General features: G+C 39.5%; 1 protein-coding gene across 5 annotated transcripts in view; it reads left to right on the top strand.

Moving 5' to 3' along the window:
• The window catches only part of NSD2 (nuclear receptor binding SET domain protein 2), a 100,720-nt gene that overhangs the window by 71,754 nt on the left and 7,971 nt on the right, over positions 1-20,995 (top strand). For all 5 annotated transcript variants that reach the window (XM_064418905.1, XM_064418908.1, XM_064418904.1 and 2 more), the window contains 10 exons: positions 692-816; positions 13,476-13,607; positions 14,628-14,751; positions 15,740-15,940; positions 16,613-16,792; positions 17,888-18,044; positions 18,785-18,990; positions 19,458-19,561; positions 19,776-20,045; positions 20,141-20,257. In XM_064418905.1, the coding sequence (XP_064274975.1) occupies positions 692-816; positions 13,476-13,607; positions 14,628-14,751; positions 15,740-15,940; positions 16,613-16,792; positions 17,888-18,044; positions 18,785-18,990; positions 19,458-19,561; positions 19,776-20,045; positions 20,141-20,257 (1,616 nt within the window). The remainder of the gene's footprint in view (positions 1-691; positions 817-13,475; positions 13,608-14,627; positions 14,752-15,739; positions 15,941-16,612; positions 16,793-17,887; positions 18,045-18,784; positions 18,991-19,457; positions 19,562-19,775; positions 20,046-20,140; positions 20,258-20,995) is intronic.

The following is a 20,995-nucleotide window of genomic DNA, read 5'->3' as shown; positions in this document are numbered from 1 at the left end:
CAGGGAGCAAACCCTGCTGCTCCCCTTTGCCCCCTGCACTGGCCCAATCAGTGTCATCAGGTAATTTGGGGTTTTAGTCCTTCCACATGGTGCTTGATGGGAGGCAGTGTGGAGCACGAGAGGGAATTCTGTAGAGCCTTGGATCAAAACACCAAAGTCAGACTTGTTAACGATGCTCAAGGTGAAGGTAACTGCTACCAGAGCATGTCTCTGCAGGTGTTACAGTGATTTGCCGAAGACAAGCGAGCTCCAGCAAGTCCTGCATGGTGTAGAAGTGGTGATGTGCCATGGCTAATGTGTGGTACTTGGCTCCTGTATATTAATTTTCTCTTAACAAAGTGTTAGTGGTACTCAGATTGTGATGAGCTCACGTAGGCCTTCTCATATAACTGTTACCTCTGCTTTAAAGAGGTCTTAAGTCACAAGATACTTTGATTTTAATTGAAATGAGACTATAAAAAATTGGGAAAACAATGCTTAGCACATATTGGATTAATAGAAACCTTTATTTTTAAAATCAAGCCACAATACATGGCTTCAGAAGCTTCATGTTCGCTCAGTCCTGTGTAGGTGCCCAGAAGATGTACCTAAATAGTTCCTTCCTGTATCTGAAGGAATGTTTTAAATGGCTTCAGGGAGATAACATTTTAAAGTTCCAAACTTCACTTTGTAAACCAAAATTATTTTACAGCAACGAAAAATCTGTCTGATGCATGTAAACCTCTGAAGAAGCGAAATCGGGCTTCAGCAGCAGAATCTTCAACTCTTGCTTTTAGCAAGAGTTCATCTCCTTCAGCTTCCTTAACTGAGAATGAGGTAAAAAAAAAGTGGTGTTTGCACACAGCCATTTAATTACAGAAATTATCAGGTGTGAATCTTGTTTAAAAAAAAAAAAAGGCAAAAATCAAAGGCGAATTCTCTAACGTTGGTGCTCTAGACAAGTTACAGTTTTGGCCTCTGTGAAACCTGTTACCGTGTGCATTGCAAATCATTTATTGTAACACAAACGTCTCTTTTGGGGACGTCAAGATATTATTGTGGTTTTTAATGTATTTACCAACAACGTTTTAGAATTGTAACCTTCTATTAGAGGCAAAGTAATATGCCAGTGTGTTCTGTATTTTCTTCTACAGATTTTTATGTAAGTGTACTACATTAGTTACATTATGTAACTCAATATTGTCATGTTGCCATAGCTTTTATATCAAAGCAAATTTCCTAATCCTCTGTTTGATCTAGAACTGGACAGTCTCCTGAGCAGAGCCCCTTTTAACTGAAATTAGTTTTCAGGCTGTTTTAGTGCTATTTCTCTGTGATGCAAATAGCTCCAACCCAGTAGAGTTAAAGAGGCAGTGAAGGATGTATCTTTTTGATACTTACTAATCATAGTCTTAGCTCTGCATATTTGGAACTGTAATTCTTCTCAGTTGACATACAATAAATGAAATGTATGTACCAGAAGTGTATTCATACAATCCATTAAACCATTCCCCAAGTCATCTACACTGTTAAAACCAGTCAGCCAAAGAGTGGCAGCATGAGGGTGAAGTATGCATGCTGTTTTGCAGGTGGGTTTGGATCTGTAGTTGGTAGGATTTAGTAAAATATCCATAGACAAACAGCTTCACCCAGTCTGTGTTACAAAAACTGTAGAGAAAATACTTGCCTGCTAACAAGGGAATAGGGCTTCCAGCTCTCCTAGAGATTCTCATCTCCCCTAACAAATGCATGAGGTGCTGTAATGAATGCAGTTAAAATATCTAGGCAATGTTCAGTAAACAGTTTACCTTGGGGTAGGGGAAAAAAGATTGCATGTTAATGGCTGTATATCTTAACTGTAACTGGAAAAACATTTTAACTAAAAAACCTCAATAAATACTCCCTCCTGTACCCCAATAAAACAAGCAAAGGAGAGGTCCCACAGGAAATAATGTCCATAGCAGCAGCCAAATAAAGTAATAGTTACTTTGTTTTCTCAGTTGAGAGACTCCCATCTTTTGGCTTACCAGCTTCTGCTGGATTGGCTTTGCTGGTGGGACTTGCTGTGTAATTGTCTGTTTGGGACTCTCTATTCAACCAGACTAGTTTAAGGAAAAATCTGGGGGGATTTGGCTCAAAATATGCATCCCTAAATATTGTGCCCTTAGGAGACAGATTCTTCTCTTTCTCGAGATTATGATTATAAAATGAATTATCCAGAAGTCTTTCCTAACAAAAGACTCTTTTTTGTAGGATTTTGGGGTATAACATAATGGTTCATATGTAAGAAAGGATATGGTTTTATCTTACATATGCCTGAGATGGAAATTCTAAAACTTAGCACTCATTTACTCAGCTACTGCTAAACAGTAAAAGACCTGAGAAAATTACCTTCATACACTGCTCACAGAACACAGATACACAAACTAGAAAGTGAATTGTTTTCAAAGGGTTAAAATAAAAGTCCCAAACAGCATAACAGAAAACACACCTTGTTCAATAATTTTGGGGGAAGTACATTAATGGACTAAATCCTTGGGTTGGTTAAAGCTACACTGACCTAACTTGGACCAGCTAAGGATTGGGCCCAGTTTGTTTCCTATATTAGATATATTTTTGCTGTTAAATAAAACAAAAATGTCAGGCACGTGTTTCAGAAATTAATATTGACCTGCTCTACGAAACAAGGAAAGACAGAAATTCTGGCTTGTGTGGGTGGCTCTTAAAAACTTGTCCCCCTTTTATGTTTTTATTTAGCACTTGTCTAAACAGCTAAATATGTGTGTGTCCTGAGAGCATTCATCTGGAGAGAAACTTTCCCAGTATTAAGGGAAAGGTTTTTAAAAATAAACACAGTCAGGTAATGGTGAAAGCCTTGCACAGCTAATTGAGTAGGATGTAATTCTTCTCAACTTCAAATAGATTTAATGATTAACTTTCACATTTCTGTGTTCACTGTAATACTTCTGAGGGTTGGTTTAGGTGCTCTCTTAACAAGTGTAGGAAAAATTCTGTGTATTCTACAAGCACATACATCTCCACAAGGTGTATATATGAGGATTCTGGTCTTTTTTTTTCTCTTCTCCTTTCTTTTTCTCCCATACTCTTTGTGAACAGTTTGTTCCAGAATGGAACCTGGATGTGACTGTTACTTGTCAAAAACTGTTGTTAGCTACACACCCCTTAAATGTTTGTCCTTTACAACCAGGTTCTCGGAAAGATGTGCTCAGTTCTTTCTTGTTTGAAAGATGCATCTTATTTGACATTTAGAAAAATATTTTGAATGCTTTTTGTTGTTATTAGGGGATATTTTTTAAATGGGGTTTATTTGAATACTATAAAATCAGGCAAGGCCAAATTTTCAGTTGATAAATTACTTTGGGAGGGAAATAAGAATGGGAGTGTGGAAGATTTGTAGATATGACATATTAGAGATTAAAGGTTCACTCCCTTCAAAAAATTGGGCTTTGAAGGTGTTTTAAGAGGGGTGGACAGAAGCAGTGAAGTGTTTATACAGGAATAAATGAATTTCATACCTGCATTTAATTTTGAAACAAAATAATTTTACTTCTAGGCACTTGACTCAAGTCACTTATGTGAAATATGATTTTGTTGAAATATAATTCTTAATGAGAAAGTGGTAGGGCCAGATGTAAAAAAGATACTCAACAGTTTTGAGTCTGCAAAAGCTCGGAGTAGTTTTTTACTGGCTTTGTAAGACTTGTTGTAAGCATCCAAAAGCACATATTTGTGACAAGAGATGCAGATGGTGTATTTTAATTTGTTTTTTTACCTTGGCCCTCCACCCCCCAGTAATGTAGTAGGTGCCAGTAAGAGTGTAATCAGTATTTTTTTAATAAATAAAAAAGATTTTACATTACCATTACTGCTGGATTATTGGCACACTTTGTGTGTTTGCATGAAACATAGCTGCTTTAGCTTTTCTATCAATTTTTGTGATTATTGTCTGCCTTCATTAAACTGGATGAATTTGTTGACAGCAGATAAGTGTCAAAGTATTGTGCAGACCGTAGGTACTGCTTGCAAACTTTGTCAAAGAAAGTGTAATTTTTTCTAAGAGAGGACAAAATAAAGCACATGTAATGCTCTAAGTTAGCCAGCCTGTCGTTCATCACACCCTCAAGTCTGAGCTGGCCAGCAGATGGCAGCTTAAAGAAGCCTGGGAAAGATTTGAAGAGGTGCTTTTATTTTAATTTCATCACATCTTCTTTAGAGGAATTCTTTCTTCCTTCTGTAACACCCAGTGTCAAAACAAGCTCACTTCCTGGTTATAGCTACAAATTCTTGTGTTTCCAAGGCCTAACAATGCAAATTATAATAATGCAAGCCTTAATGCTCGTTTTCTTCATATTAAACAGTGGATTTTTTTTTTCCCCATTACTGATTTGAGACAGATTTCATTTATCTGCATTTTTAATGGGCATTAGCATGTATACACAAAGGAGAAAACATGTCCAGCTCTTGAAAGGTAAGGTGTTTGCTTGAGGAGGCAGTCCTGAGACATGCACAGCTTGCAACTCAAAAAGTACATCAGCTCCATTTATCAACCCTGTAGTCCAGTAGTCCTAGAATATGCAACTAAAAACTCCTGCTGAAGGTGAAAATAACTGACTTTTTGATCCTAAGAACAGGAAGGAAGAAGGGAATTCATGTTATTTTAAACAAACTACTGATCTAAGGAAAAAGCAGTTGCTGTTGACCTTGCAGGTTGTTAAACAAAATCACTGTGCTTCTAGCATTTCATTCAAGCTTCCTGCAAATATAATTCTCTCTTCTAAACATTGCTTAAGGATAACTTAATATATAGTGCCACCTTACATCCTGTGACTTAGCAGACAGTTGGTTCCTGTGTTTGTTTCTGTATACCTATGATTTTTTTTCCCCAGTAAGCAGTCAGGGGTACATTTTTATGGAACACTGCAAGTAGTTGAACTTGTTCCTTGCTAAACCTCTGCTAAAGCCTCTAACATTTTACATGACCTGCATCACCCACCAGACCATACAGTTTTGTTACAATGGTTCTATTTTCACGTGGAAAAAAGTTCAAAGCTTCACTTTTGTTCTTTGACAGCACATTCTGTGTAGAAAATTAAGTTTCTTGTGTACTTATTCTCCTCTTGTGTGTTACTTAGGCTTCAGAGTGCAGAGAATCTGTTAACTGAATGTTTACATGATGTAGGTTTTTATTCTGCATCCCCTACCAAAGTATCTTGAGTATCTGTAGGCAATTTTATACTGTTTTAAAATGTTCTCATAGTTTTAATTAACTTTCCAGGCAAATTCAGAAATGCATAATATCCTTATCTGAAACGTCTAACTCCTGCTAATAATAAAAATGAAACTTGTCCCAGGCTGTCTTTTTTTTGCTATTATAGTACTGTGTACACTGTGGCACCGCATACTTAAAGAATTTATCTAGTCTAGCAGTATGGGCCAAAATATCACTCTTCATTCAGTTCAGGAATTCTTATATGAAATAAAGGAAATGTTAACTGTAACTCAATTGGCTCTGTCAGTTTTTCTGTCTCTGTGTGGGTGCACGATAGATTGTCTTTTGAATACAGCCTGACCTGTTTGTATGTTGCTTATTGACTTACTCTTACATAAGTTGTTCTTAGAGTAAAAAAAATAACAAAACAAACCCAACCCTCTAGATGCTCAGATTTTGTTAATAAGAAAAAAATATTCAGTTGGGCTTTATCTGTTGGAAAGATGGAAGAGTTTATTTATCAGAACATGCATCCTCCAAGTTTGTAGAGAGAGCTCTCAGCCAGCCCAGCCCACTTCCCCTGGGTGTCTGTGGTGTAGAAATCACCGACTCTGAAGTCTTGTCAGGAAGTCTGAGATTGTAGCAGTGTCCTGAGTGTTCAGGAAAGTGAAACTTAGTGGGCAACAGCATTCAGAACTCATGAAGACATGCCTCTTTAATTGCCTGTGAAAAGATGCTGTGTATCTTTTGTATATGATATGTTAATATCATATGTTTGTGATATGTATCACAGCAGGTGACCTGAGAGAGGATGTTGCTTAAGACATCCCTGTAAAAGGTGCAGGTCACCCTTTGTGGGCCCTTTCTTTCATGGGTCCTGCTGCTCCTGCCCTGGAGGAGACTTGCCTGCCAGGCAAGCAGGAGGAAATCATTTCCTGCCATGCTTTGTTTTCATTTTATATACCCCTAGCTTTAAGATAAGTGTACATAGTGGGGCGTGCTTCCTTTTGATGTCCTACAGCCTGCATTATAAAGCAAGTGATGCTCAAGTAAACCAGTGGGAAGTGGGAGGGGTTGCCTTCTTTGGATATCAAAATTTTGCCCTTTAGTTGTTTTTGTTACTGCTTAAAGAGAATGTGACAGAAGAACATCATTGTCTTGAATGACTAAGACCAAAGCTTGTATTCTTAATGCCTAAGAAGGCTGTTACACAAGCATATGTGAGTAATTCAAGAAAGGCTTTTATTAGACAGAGTGAATTGATCAAGTGATTTTTTTGAAGAAGAAATTTTTTTTGAACAGAAATTGTGCTTTGGTAGCTGGAAAAGTCTAAAGAGGTGTGTGACTGATGGAGTAGCAACTGTTGGAGCCTGTTCCAGTGTAGGCACCATAGATGCTCAAATGTTAACAATTTCTTCAATCTAAATTTCCAAATTGGTTTTGAGCCTTCAAGCACGGCAGGAAAACATTGTGTGAACTGGATCTAGGAGAGGGGAAGTCCCAGGGAAGCTGATGAGCACAGGAGTGCTGATGTTCAGTCTGCAATTGCCAACACACAGTGAATAGTATTTGGGGTTTGATTCTGCTCCATGAGAAGTTTTTGCCTTAGCAAATATTGATGCTGGTCCTTTAGGACAGCCTTTAGCCAGGAAGTACTTCAAGGGAAGAAAAAAAGACACACCATGACCCCCTCCCCATCTCCTAGGATAACACTGAGCCAGCAAGGATACTTCTTAGATCAGCTGTTGAAAATGAAGACTTAATCCTAAATCTAAAACAAAATGCACATTTAATAGCCAGGTCACCAGCTGATCAAGCAGAGTGCTTGCAATTTTTTGTTCTTATTGTAATAACTTCTTAAATTCCCAGGCTCCAGACTGCATGAGTACAGACACTTTATGTTCAGACCTAGAATTTCTGAACCTTTTTTTCTTTGAAATTACAGAGCAGTGATTTTGCTGGCTCTGGTATTTTGTCTGATTTTGGAGCTGTCTGAAAGGAAGGAGACAATTTGATGTGGAGAAAAAAAAAATTTATTCAAGTGGGTGGAGCAAATGTCTACATCAGTATTTGACTTCATCTGCTTCTTTGAACCACGCTATGATTTGAATTTTTAAATTCCAGTCTATCCTTCCACAGCTTATATCATGTATCAATATGATTGGATGCCAGAATATGTCACTGCCTTTTTTTTTTTATTTTAATAAGTGACATTTCAGCCACCCAGATATGAAAGGAACAATGCCATTTGCAAAGTTCACCCACGTGGTTCTAGAAATATGCAGGCTGAGTGTACATACCAGCTAGCATTTAACTCTTCTTTGTAAAAAGCCAGAGGGAATGAAGAATTGCCTTGCATTTCTGCCGAGGTGTGTGGCTGAGCCTGGAATCAGCTACCTGGTTCATTCTAAAAAATGATCTACAGTTTAAAAACTGTAGTAGACCTGGGTTCAGTGTTTGGATGTGCTGTGAGAAATGTTTGCCTGTGTCAGTGCTCGTCCTTGCACCTTTAATTGGTGGTGCAGTGAGCTGTGCAGTTAACTCGGGCTCAGTCCTGCAGCTGCAGGACTCGTGTTACAGCTGGAGGAAGTCTTGCAGGAGGAAAACACTGAGGAGTGATTTTGTACACAAAATCTGTGTATAGAGTCTTCTGTCAAATTGACTTCCTGCCTGTCCCCCTTTAATTATTTTAGAGTGCTTCAGACAAAAGACAAAATTAAGAATATAAACATATAAACTCAGAAAATGCACATAGCTGACTCATTTTAATTCCTCTCAATGCTCTAGTGTGTTTTCTTGTTGTAACTACTGTGTAGAGTTGCACACATTTCCTCCTCTAAGCCTGCTTGGCAACCTCTGTGAAAACCAAACACTTATTTACTCAATATAATCACGCCAAGGAAACTCCATTATTCCACCAACAGTCCTTGCATCTGTATGCACGTGTAGGTCCCTTTTGCACATAACAGGCAAAAGTAGTCCAGGAAGCAGGAAGAAAAAGTAAATATCACCCTTATATTTAGCAATTAAACAGTTACCCAGTGTTCAGCAGTGCTTGCTGATGTAATCTGGCTTTGTACATCAAATATTGCAGTATGCAGAGCATGTTCATTCAGTTCTGAATTCATGCTGAAGATGGTTTCTACAAGCATTGTTACATAGTCTTTCTAAAAATAGGTTGATGATTGTCTGAAAGAATCCCTTAAGCACTTCTTTTGGTTATTGTGAACAGGGAATTTTAGTATATAGTTCAAAAGAAAATTAAAAATACTTTGGGGGATTTGAAGTCTTTATATGCTGATCCCTGTAGCGTTGTGGGCCTGAGTAACTGTTCCAAAAATACAGTAGTAGTATAAAATGTATGCTCAAAATATCTCGAGATGAGTAAGCCCAATTGTTTAATGACCCATTGCTACAATTTCTGTCTTTTGAAGGGTAAAAATACAATACTAAACACAAAGCACTTACAGAGATGCCAAAACTTTGTCCCAGTTTGACTCAGTAGTTAAGTATTCTTTCAATAATAAAGCTATGGGGAACTTGGAAAAATGCAGTAATGTGTCCCTACATGTTCCCTTTTGAGTTTTATATGTGTAAGTAGTGAATAATGGCTGAGACATGTAGGAAACCTGGGGAGCCTGATGGGAAATTGGTCATTTCTGAGAGTAGTAAAGGTATTTGGAACCTCACCAACCCCTGACGTCAGTTCTGGCCTGCCCCACATGAAAAGCTTGAATTGGTTTTTAGGCTGTTTTCCTCCCTTTTTCTCACTTGAGTATGCAGGTGCAGAGTCTCCAGCAGAAGGAGCTGCATTTGATTTCTGAAATACCACTCTTGCTCAGTGTTCAGGCAGTGAAGTGTGAAAGCCTCTGCAGGCGAGTCCTCACAAAATGATGTTGATGCTCGGGAAGGGAAGGGAAGCCTGGCTGATGGGCAGTGTGTGAGGGCTGATGGAGCTTGCACTGATCCTCTCTTCAGCAGAGGAAGGGTGTCCTCCATGTCACAGCAGCAGTAACTGCTGAAGAGGAGGTGATGGCAGAGGTCAGGCACAATTTCAGTGCAGAAACTTGGCACTTGCTAAAATTCTGAAGTGAACAGCCTTGGCTTTTTTCCACCGAAATTTATGCTTTTTGAAACAGTCCTTTGCCTTTATGAGAAACAAGAAATGACTCCATATGTAAAGCAGAATAAAATAGCTACAAATTGCCAATTAACAGGTTTTGCCATTAATCTAAAGGTTGATTACTTTGAGCCCTGGCCTGAATTTCAGAAGAGTTAATAATTTACAGTTTTCTTTGCTAGGAGGATTACATTACAAAAATAAGGACGAGACAAGCTTTGGTATGATTACAAGGGAAAGATGTATATTTGTAATTTAACAAGTAAGAAGGCCCCCGAACCTGTCCAGATTTGTATTGAAGGCTGTGTTTTGGGCTGTGGTGTGTGAACTGTTAAAAACTTCCACAGAAGTGTTATGTTTCATTGCAGAGGCTGTGTCACGTCAGCATGAGCTGATTTCTAGCAATCTTCTTGTAAATCATCTTTCCTTAGTGACTGTTTCAATCTGCACGTATTTTAATTGCAAAACTCGGTGTCCCCCAGATGAATCAGAACCTTAGGGCTGCTACAGCTTGCTGGGGGTACAAGTACATTTTTCCCAGCCACCTCATGCTCTTCCTCTCTTGGGTTCTAAGTCATTTCTGAGAAACACTGGATGAAGGGTTGGCTCAGCCTCCTCTCCACAGCCTCAAGGAATGGATGCTCTTTTCCTTCCCTGATATTCCCATTGGCTGTTCTGGGATAACTGGAGGAGCTGAGGTGTTGAATTCCAGTTCTTTTTATAGGGGGAGCTTTCCTCAAAGATATGTGGTAGACAGTGTGTCACCTTCTGCAAGATACAAATAGGGGTCCAAATAAATCATCCTAAAGAAATGCATCCCTTTCTTAGGACAGGAAATCTGCTACCCTTCCCCTTCGTTAGGGCCCCAAGCTGTGCAATCTGCTAGTGAAGTGTGTGTGAGCTGTGTTGGAGAGGATGGTTAAACCTTTGTTCATGGTGGCAGGGGTGGAGAGGTGCACCCAGGCCCCAGGGGTGGATCCCTGAGCTGCTGTGCATGGAGGGACTGCCAGGAGCTGGGACAGCCATCAGCAGGTATCTGCTCCTGTCTGTGCAACACAAAACTGGTGCTTAATAGAGCATCTGATTTGTAAAGTGTGTGAGACTCCTGACAGCTGTAAAGGGGAGATTTTGAAAGATACTCTCAGCCTGGCAGCCATTCAGTTGATGAACTGAGGGTATTTTGTTCGTGCTCCATGTGTTGGTATTTGTGTGCTTGAAACCTGGCAGTAATCTGTAGGTAGATGTAAATTGCCAAGTTTTCTCTTGAAATGGGCTGATGGAATTTGGCTTTTGTGGTTGCATTTGTGATGTCAGGTTTGTTCTTGCCAGCAGTGTTCCTTTTTTTGGCTCAGTAACCATTTAATTTAAATAAAGGGCTGATGCATCCATTCTGAGGCGGTAAAATCTCCGTTCTGTAGGAAAACTGATGTCAGCCTGAGATTCACAAAGGCTGGGATTTTGTCGCCCTTATCTAGGCAGATTTTTCAGAAATTATTTTTTTTTAATTGCCTTCTGCCAATAGGGTTCCCTTTCCATACAGAGGTCTGCATCCTTCAGTTGAACAGAGTGTATAAACCAAGGAAAATCTTGGGAAACATTGCTTTGACTCGTTCTCTTAACCGAATATATCTGTCACTGGGAATGTTGTGCTTCTCTGCTCTGTTTTAAAAAGCAGTGAGCTGGGGGAAGAGGAGCACCTTCCTCCAGGGCCAGGCTCTATGGCTCTTGCTGCTGGGAAGGCTCTGTTAACTCGAGGGGTGCTGCACAAATGGGTTTTCTCTGGGTTTAGGTATTTTGTGGGGAAAAGGTGGGAAGCCATTGTCAGGTGACAGCAAGACTGCTGGTTTTGCTTTGCTTTGTTCTGTTTTGTTTTTAAGTGGGAAAGAAATGCGGATCTAAGACCTTCCAGCTGATTTTTCCTTTTTTCTTTTCTAGCCATGACTAATTCTGGCTAGTTCAAACAAGAACGTAATGAGCTACTAAAAATGTTAGTGCAGTGTGCCACTAATTAGTGTTTCTGTGGGAATAGTTTAAAGAGAAATGAGCATGTGTGTAAGTTTACTTAAACCAGAAGGGAAATTGGGTTTGTGTTTTTGCCATGCTCCCACACTGCCTTCCTTTATCTGCCCCTTCCCAGCAAGAATTTTGCAGTTCACTATTTCACAGCTCCTTCCAGGAGACAGAGATTTCCTGGTGCCTGAACAAAGCAATGATTTTACCTGCAGTTTCTTTTAACCACTTATGAAATTGTCTGGCAGAATCTCCAAATTACTCCAGTTGTAGAAATTTTCATAGGTGAAATGAAAGTATGAATTTGCACAGAGGAAATGAATTTATACTCTTGCAAGTAATGTGGGGGGGAAAACCCACCAACCAACCAAAAACTGTCAGCCTGATCCAATTTATAAAATATTTTTAGACATGATCAAGGAAAGTAAATATTAAATGGAGGAATGCAAGTTAGCTGGCAGCAGCAGTGAGAATTAATCACTCAAAACCAGTGTTTCTAAAGGGATTTTATAAAAACTAAATCTAGGCCTGCTTTGATCTTACATTTTTTCTTTCTGATTTCAACATAATAATCTCTAATAAATCTGCACATTACATGGATTGGTTGATTAGGAGGTTGCATGTAGCTGTCTCCAGCATGTAGCTGGGCCATTTTTAGAAAAAGGTGTTTTACTGTAGATAAATATGAGATTCTGTGTCTGAAAACAGAGAGTAAATTCTTCATATAAAGTGGGGTGTCTGTGTCCTGACAAATGGCTGTTTGCAAAAATGATCTCTTAAACACAATTTAGAAAGCACAGCAATTTAGAGTGACTTTCAGTGCTGTATTGAAGAGACTTGGGGAGATTCTTGCACAGCACAACAGAAGTGGAGAAGAGTGGTGTCGTGTTGGCTTGCTTTGGACCACGGTACTTACAAGGCTTGTAATGGGTTATTGCCTCCAGTTCTCATGCTTGATTTTTCAACAACCTTTTTAAAGCACAGAAAAGGTTTAGAGAAACCCCACTAAAATGCTCTAGATGCTGGGAAAAGTCCCCTAGGGAGAAAATTAGAGGGTGGAATAAAAAGGATTGAAACAGGCTTAATTGCAGCATGCTTCCACAGGAGGAAAATGTCTGCTTCCAAGGGAGTTTTAATGTAGCTGAAGTGCCTGGAGAAGGCATCATCAACTGTGAGCTGCAGTTAGACAGCCCAGAAGGGACAGGAGGCAGTACTTTTGATGGTATGTGTGAATAACCATTGGAATGAGCTCAGAGAGAAATGAAGGCTTCCTTTTGCAATTCCAAATTGTGATCCTCTCCTGGAGAATGTACTTCACTGAGGCACAACTCACTGAGTATCATCTGGGGGCAACAGCATGAAATTCTGCATCTTCTGGTGTAATGTGAGATGAGACAAATGACTTGGTTTTCTGTTAACCTCCTTAAATTCTATTGAACTGAAAACTACCCTGTATTTTCTTTTAAATATGTTACTTAGAATGGGTTTTTTAAAAGTAAATTACAACTATTTTTAATAACACCCCATATTTATTGCATCTAGATCTATTATATGAGGTTTATCCATAACAAGGCTATCTTCTGTAGCATTTTGAGTTTATTGTTGACTGTAATTTTCCTTAAACATATTGACAGCTGCTTGTTCTTTTCTTCCTCTCTTCTGTATGCTGTGCACACTTCTTGGAGAATATTTGGGTCAGAGACTTTTATATGCAGCTTGGAGTTTACCAAGTTTCTTTTTAAAAATTGACTGTTGCTCTCTCATAAATCACATGCTCAGACTTTATTCAAGGGATTTGATGATATCCCTGTGTTATGGCTAGGCACTTCTTGCTAACTGTATTATAGAACTGAGTATAAATAAAATGCCATATTGCAAAGTTTTGGTGTTCTGTTTTGGCTGCTGTAAACTTGCTGGTGAGGGGGATTGTTGTATAATCCTTTTGATGAGACTTCCACAAATGCATATTCTGGTTTTAATCAAGGTGGTTTTTTTGAAGGTGGGGGAAACAAAACCAGAAGAGCGTGCCTAAACCTGCTAGTCTGAGTTGCAGTGTGTGTGCTTCCACCAGTTCTGATGCTGTGCTGAACTGCCCATCTGTGCCTGCTTTCTCTAACACCTGTGTTTAATCTTCAGATCTCTGATGGCCAAGGAGATGAGCGCTCAGAGTCCCCCTATGAAAGTGCTGATGAGACTCAGACTGAAGTGTCTATATCATCCAAAAAATCTGAGAGAGGAGTGGGAACAAAAAAAGAATATGTGTGTCAGGTGAGAGACGTTAGCTGGGCTGTGTTTCCCGAGCTTTTCCTTAGAGAAGGTATTTTTAAATATGAAAATGACAATATGAGGCCAGAAACAGGTTTATCATGTGTGTCTGAGATGTCTGTTAGTGATGAGGTTGCCATGGCAGTAAATGGATTCTTAATACCTAATTATTTTTTTTCTTGACCTCCAGTAAATGACTTAGCCTTTCTGCTTGAGTTCCCAGCTCTGTAAGATAAGCATAATTTGTAGCTCAGAAGAAGCACATGAGTGTTGCCAGGTGACTGGGCAGATGATGCAGAAGAGCTGCTGGTTTCTCTGTTAGCACAGAGGAGCAAGCCCAGCCCAGTGGGGTTTGTGCTCTGTGTGCAGCAGAGATGGCAGCACTGCCCTGCTGTGGTGTGTGGGCAGGAAGCCACTGAAAGCAGAAGCTTTTCCTCAAACTGTCCTAGAAGGGCTCTTGGGCTATGAAATGATAACACAATCCAGATCAAATTTGTTTCTGTGAGACTGGGCAAGCAGTTACATTTCCATTTTTGTACACAGTGGGAATGAGGTTGTATTTGTCTATAAATGTTGGTTAATCCTTCAATTCTGCCAGCACTGTTGTTGGGTTCATTTTTAGTTATGCACGTGTCACTGCTAACCACTGAGACATGGAGGTATCATTGTGCCAACTGGACTGATTCCCTTTTGCCAAGGAAAAGGAAAGGAAGGATGCTTTTTAACCCTACTCAGTGCATCAGTGTGCTCAGGGAATATTTCTTACAGCTTTTTTTTCTATTCCTTTTTTCTGAACCATGGTCTGAGAGGGATATTTCTAGTGGTTTAATGATTCTGTTACCTGTTTCAACTTGAAACCAGGGCATGTGACGATGCTTGTAAAATTATCTTTCACTTGTTAAATTTGATTTCAACAATGGGAAAAGATATTTTGAGGAGCAGTATATGAAAAGGAATAAAGAAAACAGTGTTTTTCCACATATGAACTTTTCTTTAACATTCAATGCCTTTGTGTTGTAAAAGCTGTGTGAAAAAACAGGTGATCTCCTGCTGTGTGAAGGACTTTGCTATCGAGCTTTTCATGTAAGCTGCCTTGGGCTCTCTGGAAGACCAGCAGGAAAATTCATTTGTAGTGAATGTACATCAGGCAAGTTTGTCCCTTTCTATTAATTATATAAAAAAAGAAAGTTATAGTTTTCCCATATATTGTTCTAGAACATCCTCCTGGACAGAGTATGTATCCTCAGAGACCCCTTGCTTATCCTTTGGGATGTGACAGGGTGGGAGTCCGTAGTGTACCACTAAGTGTGCCATGTTTTACAGAGTTTGCCCTGTTTTCAGTGAGAACTCTCTTGCAACATGGCTAATTTAATCAGAATTCCATTGCCTTAATGACTGCAGATTATTTGCTTTCTGAGTAAAATTAGAGATGAGGTTTAAAGTCTGTCACAATAACTTAAGAACTTGTAGAAAAAAGAGCAGCAAGTGAAATGTTTTAAGTTCTTTTTCAGTTCTTTGTGTGTCTGTATCAGTCTTTTGCTTTTCCTGTTAAAAGACCACCTTATTGCTATTAATTTAATTTGCTATTAATCCTGTAATAACTGCTTGGAAGTTCTTAATCTCAAAACTTTACATAAGATTTGTGTTCTTGCTCATAAGCTCATTTCAGTACATGCAGTAAACCTTGTTGGAACTGCTGCTTCAAAATAAAGAAAAGAGATTAGAAGGTCTTTGGTTTGTGGTCCTGCTTCAAATTTCAGAGGACCACAGACAAGACCATCATCTTATTCCATTGGCTTAAAAAAATTTGAAAGCTAAAAATTCCTACTTGTCTTGGCATACTGAGGCTTATAAATAAGAACAGAAAATCAGATTGGTGAGGCTTTGGGTGTTGTTGTGTACACTTCAACTGCAAATGGGTTTGCTTTATTTTATTTGTATCTGAGCAGATCAGTATTTAATACTAAAGAGCTAAAGTGAATAGATTACTGCATCAAGTAATGCAATTGATTTGTTGAAAAAAACCTCCTGCACACCACAAAAGCAATTCCCTCACGCATAACATAAACGCATGAGAGAGGTGTTTAAAATTCATGTGTTTGGATATGACATTCTGTTTATCATTTTGCCACTAGGTGTGCACACCTGTTTCGTGTGTAAGGAGAGAAAGGCTGATGTGAAACGCTGTGTTGTGTCTCACTGTGGCAAATTCTACCACGAAGCTTGTGTGAAAAAATTCCATCTCACTGTGTTCGAGAACAGAGGATTTCGATGTCCTCTCCACAGCTGCCTCAGTTGTCATGTTAGTAACCCCTCACATCCACGAATTTCAAAAGGTAGTTTCATTTTATGTTTTTATGGCTGATTATTTCATTTTATTTGTGGTGTGTTAAGGTAAAGAATGTGTCCATTTGAGAGCTGCTAGCTGCAGTTTTGTTAGGCATAAATTGGACTATCAATTCATTCAGAATTTTAAAAAAGGTGTAATAGAGTAAGTTTTAGTCAGCTTTAGTATTTATCTTGTTTGTGCTCTTTTTTTAACTAGTTTTCAGTTAACCATAGTTAACCATGTTTCCTTCTCAAGAGAGAATGAAATCTGGAATGTATAGGTGATGGGGAGAGAGGAAAAGCAGTGAGGGCAGGACCTGAGAATGTACAAACCCTGCAGCAGGGCTTGATGAACATGGAGACATTTTGATTCTGTGCAGGTTTTTAGCTTTGGGCAACATTTGCAGACAAAATTACATGACTCAGGAAGACTCATGTCTGCCCTGATGTGCATAATTAAAGCTTTAAATTGGATGTAAAAAAAAAAACCTTTATAAATTCAGTATTGTTGTAGATACGCAGGCGTTGCAAACACAACGGCTGGGGTTGTGTGTGAGAGTCTCAGCACCTCTTTTTTTGCCAAAATGACGAGTCAGTTTTGTCCCGGAGCACCTCAGCAGTGCTGTGCTGTGGCACACGCCAGCCGTGCCCCGGGGTGACCTGGAGTTGGTGCCTTGCAGGGAAGATGATGCGCTGCGTGCGCTGCCCCGTGGCGTACCACGCCGGGGACGTCTGCATCGCCGCCGGCTGCGCCGTCATCGCCTCCAACAGCATCGTGTGCACCAACCACTTCACTGCCACCAAGGGCAAGAGCCACCACGCCCACGTCAACGTCAGCTGGTGCTTCGTGTGCTCCAAAGGTGAACGGCTGGGGAGGGAGCTCCTTCACAAGGGAAAGCCAAAGGCATTTTATTCCTCAAAAGCGTTTATTCCTCAAAAGCGTTTTATTCCTCAGCTCAAGTGTTGTTTTCTACTCTATCCATAGCACATCGTTAGAAATGTGGCATGTTAAGTTAGGCTTTGTTAGGTTATTCTATAGTGTGAAGTTGGCTTATGCTGCTTCAGGATTTTAAATATCCCCTTTTTTTCCAAAATAATTTATTAAAGAATGTTTTTATTTGGACTTTATGCAACAACCAGAAGCTTGGTTAATTCTTTACTCTTTACTAATGAGTATTTTTCTGTTCTTTCCCCTGTGTTCAATGCACTAAAGCTTTTGTGTTTCTTTATTGCTAATATGTAATATTACACCATAAATATTTTAAGAGTTGCTTTTAGTTTAGCAGCAGACTGCAAATTGAATCAGTATTAGTTGTTGCTGGGTTTGCCACTAATTAAGGGTGTTTTGTTTTATTTTGTACAATAAATCTGTTCCTTATTGACAACCACAAAATGTATAGTGCTGATTAAACTTGTAGCAGTAAAACTTTACCTGATTTGTTAACAAATTAACATGCAGCATAGTAGCTTTTAAGATGCAGCCAACTTTCCATTTGATAATTCATGGAACAAACTAACAGCCTTGTTCCTTCTGCCCCCTGAGGGAGGAAAAATAAACCCCAAAATCATAAGAGAACTCGGTTGTGGTTACAATTTTTCTTACACAGAAATGTTAATATATATTAAAACTATGTTAAACATATTGTAGTTATTAAAGTACAGCAAAGTAATTATAATTTGTGCATTATTCTGGCATTTTTATCACCAGCTTGCTTGTTATTTTGCATGTGTTACTAACCTGAGTCTGCCAGGCATTCAGATTAGTCAGGACCTTTTGGCTGCTGTACCCAACTAAGTGATGTGTGCATTTGTTGCTGAGGGTCAGCATGTTTTAAGCATTTATTTTCTAATTGAACCTACCACATGTGTATCATTTCTAAGCTGTCTGGAAAGCAAAACTTAAGCTTTGATCTTGCTGTTTTCCAACTTTTTCTCCTTTTTCTGTGTCTGTGCAGGTGGAAGTTTGCTGTGCTGCGAGTCCTGCCCAGCAGCATTTCACCCTGACTGCTTAAACATTGAAATGCCAGATGGGAGCTGGTACTGCAATGACTGCAGGGCGGGCAAGAAGCTCCATTTCCAGGATATTATTTGGGTTAAACTGGGAAATTACAGGTCTGATGAAGGAATTTGTGTTGTTTTACAGTACTGGCATGTTTAACTAAGGATCATACAGTGGTTGCTCCTGTAGGCCAGCCTTGCTGCACACTGATTTCTGACTCTCTCTGAACTAAGGACCTCACCTCCTTGCAAGCTGCAGGTTCAAAGTCTTGCAGCTTTGCTGTTGCTCCTGGCCAAGGCATTACCCATACAGGACTCCTTGAGTCTTCTGACTTCTGCCTCCAGTGTAGGAGCCTTCAACCCCTGTTTGTGTCAGAGATCTCTGCCAATAATAAATTGGTGTAACTGGTAATTGGCTAAATTATTCCCTCTCAGGCTGGGACATCGGTTACTCAGGTTGTTGGTGTTTCACACTTGGATGAGATTTGAGTGAGATAGAGGTGACTGGGGGTAATCCTTGAAACATTGATAGGTGTTATCAACCTTCTCTTGATCTTTGACAATTACAATATTTGCAGGTCTTGTAAAGATGATGGTTTTGCTACTGAGACATAAGGAGTCCTATGTGTGTGCTTACTTTGCAGGCAGGTGAAGTCCCACAGATCTGAGTGTCAGGATTTCCTTTTCTAGTCTTCTCTCACTCTCTACTGAGAGGGAACGAAAGGATTTTAAATCCTCTTGGATCTTGGAAATAATAATCAGTTACTGCTGTTTCAAGTGATTTTGTTAAACTGTCTCTTGCAGAAAGAGCTTGACTAAAATGCTGTATTTTTTTATTTGTACTTCTGTGCTAGATGGTGGCCTGCAGAAGTTTGCCATCCGAAAAACGTTCCCCCAAATATCCAGAAAATGAAGCATGAAATCGGAGAATTTCCTGTGTTTTTCTTTGGTTCTAAGGATTACTATTGGACGCACCAAGCACGGGTGTTCCCTTACATGGAGGGAGACAGAGGGAGTAGATACCAAGGGATCAAAGGAATTGGAAAAGTCTTCAAAAATGGTACACAGCTAAAAGTAAACAAAAATAATCCTGGGATATGCATGCTTTGCTTTCTTCACACATAGCCTTGGTTTTGAAATTTTGTTTTACAATATTGAATTAAAGAAATTTGTGGTGCCCTGGGCAACAGTCACTATTATTGTCTTCGCATGAAAACATTATTTTAATGTCTTGTAAAAGACTGGCATCTAACTGAAATTTTATCTGATAATTTTTACTTTCTGGAAAGCTAAAAAAAGGGGACTAAGAGAGTAGACTCTTTGAGACTCCCTCAGACTGGGAGACTGAAAGAGTGGAATTAATACCTCTGTTAAGAACAGTAAGACTTCAGAAGCATTGATTACAAGAAAATTAAATGATGGGACTAGGACAGTGCTTTGTTTTAACACACATGGGAATGAGCAAGTGAGTTTGGGGGGAGGTAATCCTCTTTCTGGCATTTCTGTTGATTCTGCAATCTTTTTCAGCTTTGCAAGAAGCCGAAACTCGATTTCGAGAAATAAAACTACAGCGAGAAGCCAAAGAAACCCAGGAGAGTGAACGTAAACCCCCACCATACAAACACATTAAGGTAAAGTTGGAGGAAATGGGTACTCAAAGGTTTGAGCTGAGCAGTGACATAGGGTCAGGTTGTAATGATGGTAACTGTGCTTTTACAGTCATGAGATGGTGAAATTTTGCTTTGTTGGGGTGGTGCAAAACCAAATTAGCAACCACCGTATAACTCTTGCAATAAAACAAACTGTTCTAAAGTCGTATCTGCTCTATTTCAATGTATATTTCAGGTGAATAAACCTTGTGGTAAAGTGCAGATATACACTGCTGACATATCTGAGATTCCCAAGTGCAACTGCAAGCCCACGGATGAGAACCCGTGTGGCTTTGACTCCGAGTGCCTCAATCGGATGCTGATGTACGAGTGCCACCCACAGGTGTGCCCAGCAGGAGAGCGCTGCCAGAACCAGTGCTTCACCAAGCGCCAGTACCCCGAGACAAAGATCATCAAAACTGATGGCAAAGGCTGGGGGCTGGTAGCCAAGAGGGACATCAAAAAGGTGGGAATTGTTCTTACCCAGCAGAGAGTCGGTGACCTGCCATGCTGCGGGTGGGTTTGGGATATACTTCACTAGTGATACTTGGTGTCTTTCAGGGGGAGTTTGTGAATGAGTATGTGGGAGAGCTGATTGATGAAGAGGAGTGTATGGCAAGAATCAAATATGCACATGAAAATGATATCACCCACTTCTATATGCTTACAATTGATAAGGTAGGTTATTTGATGGTTTTTGCCTTTATTTACTTACAACTTATTTTGATTTCTTCTTCTGTTGATCACCTTGGCAGGGTACTCTGATACCTTTGACATTATTTACTTACAGCCTCATTTTGATCTCTTCTTCTATTGATCACCTTGGCAGGGCACTCTGCTACCTTTGACATTCTGCAGTTTCACATACTCACAGCGTTGCATCTTCTCTGCCTGCTCTCTCCATTCTATATGTACATCATGAATCTTAGTTCTGTGCTAAGTAATAAATTACATATTAAGGTCTATAGGTTGTACTTTGTTGCTTGAAATGAAGTAAATGAAGTACAGTACTTACCTGTACCTGTAAGTATAAAGTACTTACCTGCCCAGTCTTAAAATGAAGTTTGGGGAAACAGTAGTGATACAGTGGAAGGAATTGCTGTTAGCAATCCTTTTACTAAAATTTCAATAACAGAAAATAAAATTCACACTTGAGAGAATGTGGAATAGAATTGTGAGGCTGTGTCCTGTAAAGGGCATTTAATCTTTTTTGTAGCCATCTGTCCCTTGCATTGTTCATGGCAAAACCAGGCTTGTGCTTTTGTAGAAACTCTTTTCTGAAAGCACTCTCTGTAAGTAGCCAGCCAACCCTCCACAAATTTATTCATAGCAAATTATTGCAGCAGATTAATTAACACACCAGAATAATTCAGCACCTGTGCCTCTGTGCACACCTCTGAGTATTTCCTTCCTCAG

Source organism: Passer domesticus, chromosome 4 (assembly GCF_036417665.1).
Source record: "Passer domesticus isolate bPasDom1 chromosome 4, bPasDom1.hap1, whole genome shotgun sequence".
Classification (NCBI taxonomy): Eukaryota; Metazoa; Chordata; class Aves; order Passeriformes; family Passeridae; genus Passer; species Passer domesticus.
The sequence above is the reverse complement of the archived record's forward strand: the minus strand, read 5'-3'. Positions and strand labels throughout refer to the sequence as shown.